Source organism: Pristis pectinata, chromosome 4 (assembly GCF_009764475.1).
Source record: "Pristis pectinata isolate sPriPec2 chromosome 4, sPriPec2.1.pri, whole genome shotgun sequence".
In the NCBI taxonomy this organism is placed as follows: domain Eukaryota; kingdom Metazoa; phylum Chordata; class Chondrichthyes; order Rhinopristiformes; family Pristidae; genus Pristis; species Pristis pectinata.
In genome coordinates, this window is record NC_067408.1 from 373,761 (window position 1) to 391,507 (window position 17,747).

The window sequence follows — 17,747 nt, forward strand, 5'->3', positions numbered from 1 at the left end:
CACTATCTCTGATAAACAGTGCCACTCCCCCACCTCTTTTGCCTCCCTCCCTGTCCTTCCTGAAACATCTAAAACCCAGCAATTGAATCAACCATTCCAGCCCCGGAGCCATCCAAGTTTCCATAATGGCCACCACATCATAGCTCCAAGTATCGATCCAAGCTCTAAGATCATCCGCCTTGTTCACAACACTCCTTGCGTTAAAATAGACACATCTCAAGCCTGTCTGAACACGTCCTTCTCTATCATCTGCCTATGGTACTTACTCCTCGCCTCCTCTATTTGAGAGCCAAACACCTCTTCCCCAGTCTCTCCAGTATGGATCCCACCCCCCAACAATTCTAGTTTAAACTCTCCCCAGTAGCCTTAGCAAACCTCCCCGCCAGTATGTTGGCCCCCCTGGGATTCAAGTGCAACCCGTCCTCTTTGAACAGGTCATACCTGCCCCAAAGAGGCCCCAATGATCCAGAAAACTGAATCCCTGCTCCTTACTCCAATCCCTCAACCACGCATTTAACCTCCTCCTCATTCTGTTCCTATACCCACTGTCGCTTAGCACAGGTAGTAATCCGGAAATTACTACCTTTGAGGTCCTGCTCAACTTCCTTCCTAATTCCCTATAGCCTCTTTTCAGGTCCTCGTTCCGTTCCCTACCTGTGTCGTTGGTACCAATATGTACCACGACCTCTGGCTGTTCTCCCTCCCCCTTCAGGATATCTTGGACACAATCAGAAACATCCCAGACCCTGGCACCTGGTAGGCAAACTACCTTCCGAGTTTCTTTCCTGCATCCACAGAGTCGCTTGTCTGCCCACCTAACTACAGAGTCCCCTATCACTAGTTCCCTCCTCACTCCTTCCCTACCCATCTGAGCCACAGGTCCGGGCTCTGTGCCAGATACACTGCCACTGTTGCTTCCCCCAGGTAGGCTGTCTCCCCCAACAGTACTCAAGCAGGAGTACTTATTGTCAAGGGGTACAGCCACAGGGGTACTGTCTAGTACCTGCCCCTTCCCCTTCCCCCTCCTGACTGTGACCCAATTGCCTGATTCCGATGTTCCCGGCATGACCACCTGCCTATAACTCCTCTCTATCACCTCCTTACTCTCCCTGACCAGACGTAGGTCATCGAGCTGCATCTCCAGTTCCCTAACACGGTCCCTCAGGAGCTGCAGCTCGACACACTGGGTGCAGATGTAGCCCTCCTGGAGGCAGGGAGATTCCGGGAACTCCCACATCTGACACTGAGTACAGGAAACTGCACTCATACCCCTTCCTTAACTCAAGTCACCTACCTTTCCTCGCCCCTTGAGCCAAAGCCCAGAACATTCTGCTCCCTCTCACTCCGCTGCCTGCTCCGACGCTGCCCGCTGGATACGGCGGTTGGCTTTCTAAGCTGCCGGCACCGTGCCTGCACAGTCCAGCCCCCACTTTACCACTTAAAACTTTTACACCCTTATAAAAGTACCTTATTAAAACACTAACCCTAATAAATTACAACCCTATTAAAAACTAAGCCTTATTCTTAAAACCCTAATAAAAAAGATAAAGAAAAACTTATCTGCTCCGTAGTCCTCCAAAGCGAAGCCCACGAAGCCTCCGAAGTTTTTCCTTTTTTTCTGTCCCCACTTTTTAAACTGAGTAGGTAGTTTCAGGATTTTGACTCGGTGAAGAGACAACAGATGAAAATCAAAACATAGAAAATCTGAAACAAAAGCAGAAAATGTTGGAAGCACTCAGCAGGTCAGGCAGCATCAGTAAGAAGAGAAACAGTTAACATTTAACAGTTAACCAGGTCATCAGAACTGGTGTAGAGAGAAAAACTAGAAGGTAAGGGAGAGATGGTTAGAACAAAAGGAATATCTCGGTAAATCCTAATGAGTTAATGCAGCAGTTACAGTTGCATCATGTTTCTTTGTCTGTGTTAATGTGGTATTAATAGTGAGGCCGTGGGATATGCCTAGTAAGTTACACTGTACAATTTGAATAAGGCTGGCAGGAGTAGGGAACCCTGGATGACGAGAGATATTGAGGCCCTGGCCAGGAAAAAGGAGGAGGCATGGGTCAGATACAGGCAGCTGGGATCAAGTGGATCCCTGGAGAAGTATAGTTGATGCAGGAGTGTACTCCTAAAGGGAATCAGGAGGGCAGAAAAAGGAGCATGACATGGCTTTGGCAGAGAAGATTGAGAATCAAAAGAGATTTTATGTATTTGAAGGGAAAAAGAGTAACCAGAGAGAGAATAGAATCCCTCAAAGACCAAAGGAGACATCTATGTGTGGAGCCTCAGGAGATGGGCAAGGTCCTTAATGAATATTTCTCATCTGTTTTTACTGTGGAGAAAGATGTGAAGACTTTGGAAGCAGGGAAAGTTAATTGGTGGTCTTGGGATAGTCCACATTACAGTCAAAGAGGTGCTGGATGTCTTAAAAGGTATTGAGGTAGACAGATCTCCAGGACCTGACCAGGTTTATCCATGAACACTCTGGGAAGCTAGAGAAGAAACTGCGGGAGCCCTGGCTGAAATATTTGCATCATCGTTAGCCATGGGTGAGGTGCTGGTAGACTGGAGGGTAGTGAATGTTGTGATTTTAAGAAGGGCTGCAAAGATAAACCTTGGAACTATAGACCAGTGAATTTAACATCTGCGGCAGGCAAGTTACTGAAGAAGATTCTGAGAGATAAGATGTACAGTACATGCATCTGGAAAGATGGGTAGATTATCGATAGTCAACATGACCTTGTGCGTGGGAGATCATGTCTTACAAACTTGATTGAGTTTTTCAAGGAAGTGACCAAGAAGGTTGATGAGGGCAGGGCGGTAGATGTGGTCTAAATGGACTTCAGTTCCACATGGTAGGCTGCTCTGGAAGATTAGATCACATGGAATCCAAGGAGAGTTGGCTAATTGCTTCCTACCCTCAAGCCAAATGTGTATCCAGAGGGTGATGGTGGAAGGTTGTTTCTCGGACTGGAGGCTCGTGACTAGTGGTGTGCCCCGGGTTGGTGCTGGGCCCATTGTTATTTGTCATCTTTATCAACAGTTTGGATGACAATGTGCAGGGCACGGTTAGTAAGTTTGCAGATGACACCAAAATAGGTGGTATCATTGACAGTGAAAAATTTTATCAAACATTGCAGGGGGATCTTGATCAGCTGGGTAAGTGGGCAGGGAATGGCAACTGGGTTTAATTCAGATAAGTGTGAGGTACTTCATTGTGGAAGTCAAATCCAGATAGGGCCCTGGGGAGTGTTGATGAACAGAGGGACCTGGTTCCATGAAAGTGGAGTCAAAGGTCACAGGTGGTAAGGAAGGCGCTTGGCACACTGGCCTTCATCTGTCAGGCCATTGAGTATAGAATTGAGAGGTCAAGGTGTGGTTGTACAAGACACTGGTGAGGCTGCACTTGGAATATTGTGTTCAGTTTTGGTCACCCTGCTATAGGAAAGATGTTATTAAACTAGAAAGAATGCAGAAAATATTTACAAGGATGTTGCCTAGACTCAAGGGACTTAGTTAAAGCGAGTGGTTGGACAGGCTCGGACCCTTTTCCTTGGAACGTAGGAGACTTGAGAGGTGATCTTGTAGAGGTGTATAAAGTCATGAGGGGCACAGATTGCACTCAGTCTTTTCCCAGGGTCGGGGAATCAAAAACTAGAGGGCATAGGTTTAAGGTGAGAGGGGAAAGATTTAATATGGACTTGAGGGGCAACTTTTTATAACAATGGGTGGTATCCATGTAGAATGAACTGCCAGGGGAAGTGGTTGAGGCAGGTACAATAACAACTTTTAAAAGACAGTTGGACAGGTCATGGATTGGAAAGGTTTAGAACGTTATGGGCCAAACACAGCCAAATGGGACTAGCTTGGATGGAGCACCTTGGTCGACATGGACCAGTTGGACTGAAGGGCGTGCTTCCATGCTCTATGACTCTAGAATAAGAAAATATACTTTACTAGCTACCATATTTTCGTGGCAAGTGAATCCGCTCAACATAGTCCAATGAAAATATTTTCTTTCTGAAGTATAGTGCCCAGCACTGATAACTTTTTCATATGCAACCTCATCAAGCTTCCTTCAAAATGCTGCATTCCTTTTAATCCTAGTATTCTTGAGATAAAGTACGATATTTTATGTATCTGAGTTAGTGAAGAGAGTGGGTGCATTTTCATTTGAGTGCAACTTCAATGGAGATTGCATCAAAGGTGGTGAGCCTTGGATACAACCAAGGTAGCTGAGGGAAGTCAAGTCAAGATGGAGGTTCCAGAAGGGCTTGCCCAAATCTTCCATTGCTGCATAGATACTGAGGAGGCCTAGAAAATGTTAAATGTAACAGTCTTTGTCAAAACCAAGGACTTGCCGGGTAACTACAAACCAAATGGTTTATTCTTAGCTGTGAAGGACCTAAATGAATTAATAATCATGAAAATATTCATAGGCAATTAGCAAACTTTGTTGATAGAGAAGGAGCAGCATGGACTGATTAAAGGCAAATCATGTTTGACTAACCTGACTGAATTTTTATTTGTGGGATATTGATGAGGGAAATATTGTCGACATGGAATGGTCCTCCCTGTGGCTACATAGGTTTCCTCCGGGTGCTCTGGTTTCCTCCCATGTCCCAAACACATGCAGGTTGGTGGGCTAATTGTCTGCTTTAAATTGTCCCTCGTGTGTAAGTGAGTGATAGAATCTAGAGGGAGGCATTTTATTGTCTGCCTGCACTGCACTTTCTCTGTAACACTATATTCTGGATTCTGTTATTGCTGTTCCCTTGTAATACCTCGATGTACTTGTGATGAAATGATCTGTATGGATGGCATGCAAAACAAGTTTTTCACTGTACCTCGGTACCTATGACAATACCAGTTTTAGTTACCAATCATGAATCTCCTATTTAAGTTGAAATCATTAATATATTACCACAGAAAGTGAGGAGCCTGGTCCTGAGGCTTGTGGAACTTCAATGCATAAAAGCCCTCCAGCCACCAAAATTTCTCACCAGCCATTACCTTTGCTTACAACATAGAATAGTACAGCACAGTACGGGCCCTTCGGCCCACGATGTTGTGGCAACCTATATTAACCTTATGCACATTCAGTCTATCCCTCTCACGACTTCACCTCCCATAACCCTCTTTTTCTTTCATCCATATGCCTATCTAATAGACTCTTAAATGACCCTATTGTATCAGCCCCTACCACTACCCCCAGCAGTGCATTCCAGGCACCCAGCACTCTCTGTGTACCTCTGACATCTCCCCTGAACTTTCCTCCACGCACCTTAAATGGGTGACCTCTAGTATTGGCCATTACCACCCTGGGGAAAAGATGCTGGCTGTCCACTCTGTCTATGCCTCTCATAATCTTATATACCTCTATCAAGTCACTTCTCATCCACCGTCACTCCCCTAAAAACACCTAACTTGCTCAACCTCTCCTCATAAGGCATGCTCTGTAATCCAGGTAGCATCCATGTATATCTCCTCTGCACCCTCTCCAAAGCTTCCACATCCCTTTTAAGAGACTTTTGGATAGGTACATGCTTAGACAAATAGAAGGCTATGGGTAAGCCTAGTAATTTCTAAGGTAGGGGCCTAAGGTAAGGCCGAAGGGCCTGAATTGTGCTGTAGGTTTTCTATGTTTCTATTCTTCCTATGATGTGGTGACCAGAACTGAGAACAATATTCCAAGTGTGGTCTAACCAGAATCTTATAAAGCTTCAACATTATCTCTCGGCTCTTGAACTCAGTCCCCCATCTAATAAAGGCCAGCATACCATACACCTTCTTAACCACCCTATCAACTCGTGCGGCACCTTTGAGGAATGTATGTACTTGGACCCTAAGATATCTCTGTTCCTCCACACTGCTAAGAATCCTCCCATTAACCATGTACTCTGCATTCAAGTTCGATCTTCCGAAGTGTATCACTTCACACTTCTTCGGATTGAACTCCATCTGCCACTTCTTTGCCCAGCTCTGCATCCTGTCTAAATCCTGTTGCAACCTATGACAACCTTCTGCGCTAATCTGCTACTGCATGATGAGCGATAAATGCTGGCCTTGCCGGCAATTCTCAGATTCCAAAGCAATGAATAAATTAGAAAAAAAGCTCTATCTTCGTTGAAGCTCTTTGTTTCCTCCTCAAAAGATTAAGTTAGTCAGATGCAACCTTTCTGTAACAACTCCATGTTGACTGTCCTTGATTAACCTGCACCTCTCTAAACGTTATTCATGTTGTTCTGCAGAACTTCTTCCAACGGTACCAGTCGGGGTAGTTATGAGTTGGAATTCATGGCATGTGTGGTTAACGGAAATAGAATCAATCAATGCCTTCACAAAAGAAATGATGGGTGCTTGGCTGAGAATTTGCAGAGATTTTGGAAGTGAGCATGGGAATGGTTCAGATGGCTTTGGCCTCCCAGAAGCTGGCACTGATTTAATGGGCTGCCATCTCTTCTGTAACAGTTCTTTTAGTGCAAAGGCCAGGAATTTAATGTGAGGGAAATTGTGAGAGTCTGATATCTTTCTAAAATTTACATTTGGCAAATGCATTCAGAGTTTAACATAAACTTGTATTTAACTTTCACTTGAAAATTCTTATACAGCAGAAACCAAAGAGTAAACAACCACTTAATTAGATAGTCATCTATAACTAGATACATGAATAGGAAGTAAACACCAGTGGCTCATTTAGTATTTGAGCAGTTTGGCAGTGCCTTACAGGTTCATAAAAGAAAATGATTTTGCTAATGAAATGAATGCATCTTCATCTGAGTAAAACTTTATCAGAGTGCAAGAGTCTTCAATTTATGTGTGGAAATTCAGTGAAATAGGAAAAGGGTTGCTTCAGTAAAACAGGAAAAGGACAAAAGAGCTTACATTGTTAAAGTATTCATTTGTTAGTGGGGACAGGTATTTGCTTCTGGCATGACAAGCATGGCTGCACAAATGTACAAAGACAAAATACTTCAGATACTGGGAATCTGAAATAAAAATGCTAGGAAAGCTGAGCAGGTCCAGCAGCAGTTGTGGTGGGAATAGCAGCTTGATGACTTTTCCATAGAAGCTTCTTGACCTCCTGAGCATTAACAGCATGTTGTGTTCTGTTCCAGGATGGTACATTGATTCCCTCCTGGCAGGATCAGGGATGTTATGAAGTGGCCGCAAAATATTCTAAAGGGTAGAGGGTAAATGGCCAGAGATTGTAATACCAATGACATACAGAGAAAGAACGAGTCCTGCAGGCAGATTACAGAGCTTGATGAGATTAAAAAGCAGGGCCTTAAAAGTAGTAATCTCCAATTTGCTACCAGAGCCACCTGTCAGTGAGTACAGAAACAGGAGGATAGTGTGTTAAACACATGGCTGAAGAGATTAATCTTGGGTGACTTTAGTATTCATGTAGATTGGGTTAATCAAATTTGAAATGGTAGCCACAAGAATGAACTCATAGAGTGCATGTGCAATAATTTCCTAGAGCAAAATGTTATGGAACAGGCTATTTTGGATCTGGTAATGGTAATGAGAACAGTTTAATAAATGATCTCAGAGCAAAAGATCGCCTAAGTAGTGGTCCTGGCTTGATTGTATGTGGCATTCAATTTGAGACTGAGAAACTTGAACCTGAAATAGCTGTGTTAACTTAAACAAGGAATTTTAATTGAACAGATTAAATGATCTAAAGTAGATTGAACAAAAAAGTTTGCAGGTGAGAGCAAAGACTAACAGTGGCAGAGAATAGACAAGTAGAGGCAATCAAGGATTCATTTGGGATGGTCAGCGCTGATTTGTGCATGGGAAATCATGTCTCATAAATCTGTTAGTTTTTTTGAAGAGGTGACCAAGAGGACTGTCGAAGATTGCAGAGGGACATCGATAGGATGCAGAGCTGGGCTGAGAAGTGGCAGATGGAGTTCAATCCGGAGAAGTGTGAGGTGAGGGATTAGGGGAGGGGGGGGGGAAGAAGAGGAGGAGGGGTGGCATTACTGGTCAGGGATACTATTACAGCTGCAGAAACGGTGGATAATGTAGCAGGATCCTCTCTAGAGTCAGTATGGGTGGAAGTTAGGAACATGAAAGGAGCAGTTACTCTACTGGGAGTTTTCTAATAGGCCCCCTGGTAGCAGCAAGGATAATGATTGGGAGGCAGATTTTGGAAAGGTGCAATAATAACAGGGTTGTTATCGTGGGAGACTTCAACTTCCCAAATATTGATTGGCACCTGCTTAGTACCAAAGGTTTAGAAGGGGCAGAGTTTAAGTGTGTCCAGGACGGATTCCTGTGACTTTGTAGAGCCCACTAGGGAAAAGGCAATTCTGGATTTGGTGTTGTGCAATGAACCAGATTTGATTAGGGAGCTGAAGGTGAAGGAACCCTTAGGAGGCAGTGATCAGAATATGATAGAATTCACCCTGCAGTTTGAGAGAGAGAGAAGCTAAAATCAGATGGATCGGTATTACAGTTGAGTAAAGGTAACTACAGAGGCATGAGAGAGGAGCTGGCCAAAGTTGATTGGAAGGGGCCGATAGCAGGGATGATGGTAGAGCAGCAATATCAGGAGTTTCTGGGAGTAATTCAGAAGACGCAGGATCAGTTCATACCAAAGAAGAAGAAGCATTCTAAAGGGAGGATGAGGCAACTATGGCTGACAAGGGAAGTCAAAGACAGCACAAAAGCAGAAGAGAGGGCACAGTAGTGTATTGGTTAGTGTAACGCTATTACAGCGCTGGCGACCCAGGTTCAATTCTGGCCATTGTCTGTAAGGAGTTTGTGCCTTCTTCCTGTGTCTGTGTGGGTTTCCTCCGGGCGCTCCAGTTTCCTCCCACATTCCAAAGACGAATGGGTTAGGAAGTTGTGGGCATGCTATGTTGGCGCCAGAAGCGTGGTGACACTTGCGGGCTGCCCCCAGAACACTCTACATAAAGATGTATTTCACTATGTGTTTCGATGTACATGTGACTAATAAAGATATCTTATCTTACAATATTGCAAAAACTACCGGGAACCTAAAGGACCGGGAAGCTTTTAAAAACCAACAGAAGGCAACTAAAAAAGCAATAAGGGGAGAAAAGATGAAATATGAAGGTGAGCCAGCTCATAATAAACAAGAGGATACCAAAAGTTTTTTTTCAGTTATGTAAAGAATAAAAGAGAGGCAAGAGTGGACATCGGACCACTGGAAAATGACGCTGGAGAGATAGTAATGGGGAACAAAGAAATGGCGGATGAACTGAATAAGCATTCTTGAGCGGGAGGGAAAGCAGCCAGAAGTCGTGGTACATGTTGGTACCAACGACATAGGTAGAAAGAGGGATGAGGTCCTGATAAGTGAGTTTAGGGAGTAGGCAGAAGACTGAAGAACAGGACCTCAAGGGTAGCAATCTCAGGATTGCTGCCAGTGCCACGTGATAGTGAAGGTAGGAATAGGAGGAGATGGCAGATGAATGCGTGGCTGAGGAGTTGGTACAGGGGGCAAGGTTTTAGATTTTTGGATCATTGGGATCTTTTCTGGGGAAGGTGGGACCTGTATAGATTGGATGGGTTACACCTGAATCGAGGGGGACCAATATCCTTGCAGGCAGGTTTGCTAGTGTGGTTCGGGAGGGTTTAAACTAGTTTGCAAGGGGGATGGGACCCGGAGGGATAGGTCAGTGGAAGAACTGCTTGGAGGAAAGCCAGATCTAACATATAGAGAGGCTTTGAGGAAAGAGAAGCAGAGTATAGGGTATAAAAGTAGTAAGGTGGATGGGCTAAAGTGCATTTACTTAAATGCAAGAAGCATCAGGAATAAGGGTGATGCTTGGATAAATACATTGAACTATGATATTGTGGCTCTTGCAGAGACTTGGCTGTCACCAGGGCAGGAATGGATACTGAATATTCCCGGATTTCAGTGTTTTAAAAGGGATAGGGAGGGGGGGAGAAGAGGAAGAGGGGGTGGCATTACTGGTCAAGGATACTATTACAGAAAGGATGGATAATGTAGCAGGATCCTCTCTTGAGTCAGTGTGGGTGGAAATTAGGAACAAGAAAGGAGCAGTTACTCTACTGGGAGTATTCTGTAGGCCCCCGGTAGCAGCAAGGAGACTGAGGATCAGATCGGGAGGCAGATTTTGGAAAGGTGCAAAAATAACAGAGTTGTTATCATGGGAGACTTCAACTTCCCAAATATTGATTGGCACCTGCTTAGTACCAAAGGTTTAGATGGGGCAGAGTTTAAGTGTGTCCAGGACGGATTCCTGTCACAGTATGTTGACAGTTCGACTGGAGAGAATGCCATATTAGATCTAGTATTAGATAATGAACCAGGTCAGGTGACAGATCTCTCGGTGGGTGAGCATTTGGGGGACAGTTACCACCACTCCCTAAAATTTAGCATTGTCATGGACAAGGATAGGAGCAAAGAGGACAGGAAAATATTTAATTGGGGAAGGGCAAATTATGAGGCTATAAGGCTAGAACTTGAGAGTGTAAATTGGGATGATATTTTTGAAGGGAAATGTACTATGGAGATGTGGTTGTTGTTCAGGGAGCTCTTGCAGGATGTTAGGGATAAATTTGTCCCAGTGAGGCAGAGAAGGAATGGCAGGTTGAAGGAACCATGGTTGACAAGAGAGGTGGAACATCTAGTTAGGAGGAAGAAGGCAGCATACATAAGGTTTAGGCAGCAAGGATCAGATAGGTCTCTTGAGGAATATAGGGTAGCAAGGAAGGAACTTAAGAAGGGGCTGAGGAGAGCAAGAAGGGGACATGAAAAGGCTTTGGCAAGTAGGGTTTAGGAAAACCCCAAGGCATTTTTCACATGTGAAGAGCAGAAGGATGACGAGAGTAAAGGTAGGTCTGATTAGAGACAAAGGTGGGAAGATGTGCCTGGAAGCTGTGGAAGTGGGTGAGGTTCTCAATGAATAGTTCTCTTCAGTATTCACCAAGGAGAGGGGTCTTAATGACGCTGAGGACAGTGTTGGTAAGGTTAATGTTCCAGAGCACGTTGATATCAAGAAAGAGAATGTGTTGGAGCTGTTAGAAAATATTAGGACAGTTAAGTCCCCGGGGCCTGACGGAATATTCCCCAGGCTGCTTCGCGAGGCGAGGGAGGAGATTTCTGAGCCTTTGGCTAGGATCTTTGAGTCCTTGTTGTCCATGAGAATGTTACCAGAGGACTGGAGGGTGGCAAATGTTGTCCCCTTATTCAAAAAAGGTAGTAGGGATAGTCCAGGGAATTATAGAGCAGTGAGCCTTACGTCTGTGGTGGGCAAGCTGTTGGAAAGAATTCTTAGGATATATGTGCATTTAGAGAATCATGGGCTGATCAGGGACAGCCAGCATGGCTTTGTGAAGGGAAGATCATGTCTCACAAGCCTGATAGTGTCCTTTGAGGAGGTGTCCAGATAGATGATGAGGGTAGTGCAGTAGATGTGGTCCACATGGATTTTAGTAAGGCATTTGGCAAGGTTCCACATGCTAGGCTTCTTCAGAAGGTCAGAGGGCAAGGGATCCAGGGAAGCTTGGCCATGTGGATTCAGAGAAGCTGGGCCATGTGGATTCAGAATTGGCTTGCCTGTAGAAAGCAGAGGGTTGTGGTGGAGGGAGTGCATTCAGATTGGAGGGCTGTGACTAGCAGTGTCCCACAAGGATCGGTTCTGGGACCTCTGCTTTTCGTGATTGTTATTAATGACTTGGATGAGGGGGTAGAAGGGTGGGTTGGCAAGTTTGCAGATGACACAAAGATCAGTGGTGTTGTGGATAGTGTGGAGGGCTGTCAAAGCTTACAGAGGGATATTGATAGGATGCGGAGCTGGGCTGAGAAATGGCAGATGGAGTTCAATCCAGAGAAGTGTGAGGTGGTACACTTTGGAAGGACAAACTCCAAGGCAGAGTACAAAGTTAATGGCAGGATTCTGGGTAGTGTGGAGGAGCAGAGGAATCTGGGGGTCCATATCCACAGATCCCTGAAAGTTGCCTCACAGGTGGATAGGGTAGTTAAGAAAGCTTACGAGGAGTTAGCTTTCATAAGTCAAGGAAACGAATTTAAGAGCCACGAGGTAATGATGCAGCTCTACAAAACTCTGGTTAGACCACACTTAGAGTACTGTGTCCAGTTCTGGTCGCCTCATTATAGGAAGGATGTGGAAGTGTTGGAAAGGGTTCAGAGGAGATTTACCAGGATGCTGCCTGGTTTAGAGAGTATGCATTATGAGGAGAGACTAAGGGAGCTAGGGCTTTACTCTCTAGAGAGAAGGAGGATGAGAGGAGACATGATAGAGGTGTACAAAGTATTAAGAGGAATAGCTAAGAGTGGACAGCCAGCGCCTCTTTCCGAGGGCACCAATGCTCAATACAAGAGGGCATGGCTTTAAAGTAATGAGTGGGAAGTTCAAGGGAGATATCAGAGGAAGGTTTTTTTTACCCAGAGAGTGGTTGGGGCATGGAATGCGCTGCCTGGAGCGGTGGTGGAGGCAGGTACATTGGTCAAATTCAAAAGATTACTAGATAAGCACATGGAGGAATTTAAAATAGAGGGATATGTGGGAGGAAGGGGTTAGTCAGGCGAGGTTTAAAGGTCGGCACAACATTGTGGGCTGAAGGGCCTGTATTGTGCTGTACTGTTCTATGTTCTATAAGTGTTGGAGAGGACTCGTGTCTCCTTTTCAGCACTTTTAACTGCCTTCCACCACTTTTAACTGCCTTCCACCTGGCAAACAGCCATATTCTCCTTTTCCTCAACCTGGTGCTTTCCTCAGGGATATGATTGTATTCTGTATAAAAACTCTCTAGAAATTGATTGCCATTCCACATGCATCAGAGTGTTCCCAGTGATTGCTTCATCTCAACGACTGAGCTGGGGAGATGGAGATATCTCTTGCAGGTGTGTTTGCTTGGCAGCCTTGCTATCCACCAGCTCCTACATACTGTGTCCCAAACATAAAACAGGCACTGCATGACACAGTCAGGTCTGCAAGTTTTGATTAGTTAATTTCCAGCTGTGACACTGATTATTGTGTCATTGTGCATCTGACCAATTATGAATTGGCTATCCTGAGCTTAGTAGGTGCCATCAGTGAGAGCAGAGGTGCCTGAAATATGAGCCATCAGCCAGCTGGAGTCCTGCTTCCAGGGTCTGGTAAAACGCAGAGACCTTTCCTTGAAGTGATATGGCCCTGGGAGGCACGTAGCTCCAAGTAGACAATGCCCGTGCCTTTCCTCAGCTTTTGCATCCCAGAGAGGGAATGTGAAGGAGGCTGGGATTGGCATCGAGGTGAGCATCTGCTTTATAAAGCCTTGCTAACTAACCTGAAAGCACGGCAAAACCCTACTATGTGAGTGGAGTAGGGTTAGGCATATGTGCTCCCTCCCTCTTGCCCTCCCCGCTCCCCCTTGCCTTCCCCGCGCCCCCTTCCTCCATCAAAATGGCCAAAAAAAAGCTCCTGGTAATAGCAACAAGGAAACGTAACTGGAAACTTGAAATTCGATTCATGGGGGGTGGGTGGCAGGGTCCTTTTCTGTGCCGTAGGACTTCTATGATCTCGCAGCTTAGAGCCCCTTTCAGAAACCCTCAATCTGAATCATTGTGGCATTTTTGGGAGAGATGGAGGTAGGGACGGAATGGGGTTAGAAAGGGTGGGGAGCTATGAAGGATGGGCAGATGGAGGATTATTAGATGCTGATTTCCCCCCCAGCCTGTGGTTGGGTCCAGTGTGAGGTCATAGTCTCCATTTGGTCCTTGATTAATCTTGTCTGTCCTGGGTCAACAATCAAGGTCAGATCTCAACCAATTAGCTGTCAGTATTCAGACTGGGTGTGATTGAATAAACAGTGATGATGATGTGCATCTTTCCTCCTCCACAGAAATGCCAGCACCGGCCAAAGTTGTCAAAGCAGGAAACCCAAGACCAAAGAAAGGAACCAAGGTAAATCCAATGAGTTGTCACAAACACTTCTGATATTTTCAAGTTTCTGATTTTTATTTTGCTAAAATATGCTCTCTACTAACTCTTCCTCTCTCTGTCCCCCTTTTCTCCATATATTGAGCACAAGAACGTCAGATTCATCGATTTAGAGTCATACAGCATGGAAACAGACCCTTTGGCCCAACTGGTCCATGCTGTCCAAGATTCCCATCTAAGCTAGTCCCATTTGCCAGTGTTTGGCTGATATCCCTCTAAACCTTTCCTAGTCGCAAACGTGTCCAAATACCTTTTAAACGTTGTTAATGTTAACTACTTCCTCTAACAGCTCGTTCCATATACAGACAACCCTCTGGGTGAAGAAGTTGCCCCTCAGGTTCTTATTAAATCTCTCCCCTCTCACCTTGAACCTATGCCCTCTAGTTCTTGATTCCTCAACCCTGGGAAAAAGACTGTGTGCATTCACCCTATCTATGCCCCTCATGATTTTATACATGTCTATAAGATCACCCCTCATTCTCCTACGATTCAATGAAAAAAGTTCCAACCTGCTCAGCCTCTCTCCATAACTCAGTTCCTTGAGTCCCGGCAATATCATGGTAAGTCTCCTCTGCACTATTTCCAGTTTAATGGCATCTTTCCTATAACAGGGTGACCAAAACTGAACACAATTTTCCAAATGTGACCTCACTAAAGTCTTGGACAACTGCAGCATTACATCCCAATTTCTATAGTGCCCTGACTGATGAAGGCCATCGTGCCAAATGCTTTTTTCACCACCCTTTCTATCTGCGATGCCACTTTCAGGGAACCATGTACTGGTACTCCTCGGTCTCTCTATTCTGTAACACTCACCGTGTCCCTATTGTTCAGTGTGAAAGTCCCACCCTCATTTGTCTTCCCAAAATACAGCACCTCCCACTTACCCGAATTAAACTCCATTTGCCATTCCTTGACCCACTTACTCAACTGATCAAGGTCCCTCTGTAAACCGTGATAACCGTCTTCACTGTCAACAACAGCACCTATTTTAATGTCATCTGCAAACTTACTAAATAATCCTTATATATTCTCATTCAAATCCTTGAGATAGATTCCAGATAGCAATGGGCCTCGCACCAAGCCCTGGGGAACACCACTAGTCATGGGCCTCTAGTCCAACAAACAACCATCCACCATCACCCTCTGCTTCCTACCATCAAGCCAATTCTGCATCCAGTTAGTCAGCTCTCCCTGGATCCCATGCAATCCAGTTTACCAGAGTAGCCTCTCATGTGGAACATTATCGAAGGCCTTACTGAAGTTCATATAGACCATGTCTGCCACCCTGCCCTATCGACCTTCTTGGTTACTTCTTCAAAAAGCTCAATCAAATGCATGTTTATTTTATCCCTCAGAATCCCCTCTAGTAACTTACCTACCACAGATGTTAGGCTTACTGGTCTATAGTTCCCAGGTTTGTCTTTGCAGCCCTTCTTAAATAAAGGCACAACATTAGCCATCTTCTAATCTCTGGCACTTCACCGGTTGCATATATCTCAGCCAGGGCTCCCACAATTTCTTCTCTAGCTTCCCATGGTGTTCTTGGACGTACCTCATTAGGCCATGGAGATTTATCTACCTTCATACGTTTAAGGCATTGTGTACAGTTTTGATGTACAGTTTTGTACAGTTACTTGTGTATAGTTTCAGTTACCCTGTTATAGGGAAAATGTTATTAAACTGGAAAGAGTGCAGAAAAGATTTAACAGGATGTTGCCTGGACTTGAGAGTGTAGACTAGGACTTTATTTCCTGGAACGTAGGAGATTGATGGGTGACCTGGAAGAGCTATATAAGATGAGGGGCATAGACAGGGGCAAGCACATAGTCTGTTTCTGGTGGGGTGGGGGGGGGGGGGCGTGGGGGGGAGAGGTGGAGGAAGGACAGTGGGAGGAAGGTGGTGGGGGCTGCTAAAATCAAGAGGGCATAGGTTTAAGACCAGAGGCTAGAGATTTAAAAGGGACATTGGGGCAGCTTCTTCACGCGAAGGGTGATGCGTATTTGGAATGAGCTGCCAGAAATAGAGGTTGAGGTGGGCACATTAGCAACATTTAAAAGTCACCTAAATAAGTACAAGGATAAGAGAGGGCTATGGATCAAATGGGCAGGTAGGACTAGTTCTCTGGGCAACACAGTCGACATGGACCAGTTGGACCGAAGGGCCTGTTTCCATGCTGTATGACTCCCTGACATGATATTTATGAGGCTGGTCCAGTTGAGTTTCTGCTCAGTGCTTAACCCCTTTGGCATTGATGGTGAGGAACCCAGCAGTGGCAATGCCATTGAATGTCCAGGCTGATGGTTAGACTCTCTTGTTAGATGGTCATTGTCTGGTACTTTAGTGGCATGAATGTTGTTTAGGTCTAGCTGCATACAGGTATGGGTGCTGCAGTCACCAGCAAACATCCCCACTTCTGATATTATGATAGAAGGAAAGTCATTGCTGAAGCAACTGAAGGTGGAATGGGCTAGGGCACTGCCTGGAGGAATTCCTCCAGAGATGGCTTGGAGCTAGGATGATTGATCTCCCATTAGTACAAACACATCTTCCTTTGTTTGAGTTACAGCTTCACCCATTGGAGTTGTTTTCCCCCTCAATGCCCAGTGACTCCAGTTTAATGCCACATTTGGCCTAATGTAGCCTTGATGCCACTCTGCTCCCCTTTGAAATTCAGCTGTTTAGTCCATGTTTGGTCCAAGGCTGTGATGAGGCCTGGAGGCAAACTGGGCATTGGTGAAGTTATTGATGAGTAAATGCCGGTTAAAGATACTATTGCGAACACCTTCCATCACTGTGATGATTGAGAGCAGACTGATTGTGTGGAGATTAGCTGGATCGGGTTTGTCCTGCATTTTGTAAACAGGACCTACCTGGGCAAGTTTACACATTGTCAGACAGATGCCAGTGTTATAATGACTGGAACAAGTTGGCCAGAGGTCCGCTCATTCTGGAGCAACGGTCTTAATATTGCAGCTGGATTGTTGGCTGAATCTGTAGCCTTTACCGTACTAGTACTTTTCTTGATAGCATGCCTTCCAAATTGCTTGCTGTACTGCGTATTAATTTTGAATGACTCATTTGCAAAGACACCCAGGTCCCTATGAGTAACAATGCCTCTTACTATTTAAAAAAATATTAAAATGGATAACTATAAATTATTGCACTTTCCATCTGCCTTATCCTCAACCATTTATTTAACCTTTCGCTGTTTCCCTAATGCTTCTCTGCACATTTATTTATCTATTTATTTATTTTTGTAACTTATAGTAATTTTTATGTCTTTGTCTTGCACTGTACTGCTACCACAAAACAACAAATTTCACAACATATGTCAGTGACAATTATTTCTGATTCTGACATACCTCACAACACACAATGTAACCCAGCATTCTGTCATCAGCACACTAGGATACATTCCATTTGTTCCTCTCAACCAAATCATTGATAGAGATTATGAATAGTGGAGTCCCAGTGAGACCCCCAGGTCAAAATGACCTCTTTATTCCTACTCTCTATCTACCCTATCTATGCCCCTCATAACTTTGTATTACTCCATCGTCCCTCCTTGACCTTCTCCACTCCAAAGAAAACTCTATCCATATGTCTCATTTGAAGAGCTTTCGTGGATATCTCCTTCATTACTACAGTAATGGGCTCCCTAACTCAATATTACAATACCACCTCCTCTTTTGACAAAGTCTAGCATGGTATCCTGGTCCTGAAGGTTAGGGTACAAGGGATCCAAGGTATTTTGACAAACTGGATCCAGAATTGGCTTGGTGATGGGAGGCAGAG

General features: G+C 44.8%; 1 protein-coding gene across 4 annotated transcripts in view; it reads left to right on the forward strand.

Annotated features, from left to right (window-relative positions):
- The window catches only part of LOC127570067 (la-related protein 1-like), a 210,005-nt gene that overhangs the window by 67,984 nt on the left and 124,274 nt on the right, over positions 1-17,747 (forward strand). For 3 of the 4 annotated variants that reach the window (XM_052015316.1, XM_052015317.1, XM_052015318.1), the window contains one exon: positions 13,852-13,913. In XM_052015316.1, the coding sequence (XP_051871276.1) occupies positions 13,854-13,913 (60 nt within the window). In that variant the 5' untranslated portion in view covers positions 13,852-13,853. Of the gene's footprint in view, positions 1-7,871; positions 7,941-9,017; positions 9,091-13,851; positions 13,914-17,747 lie in introns of those variants that run through there. The other variant, XM_052015315.1, reaches the window with a different exon arrangement.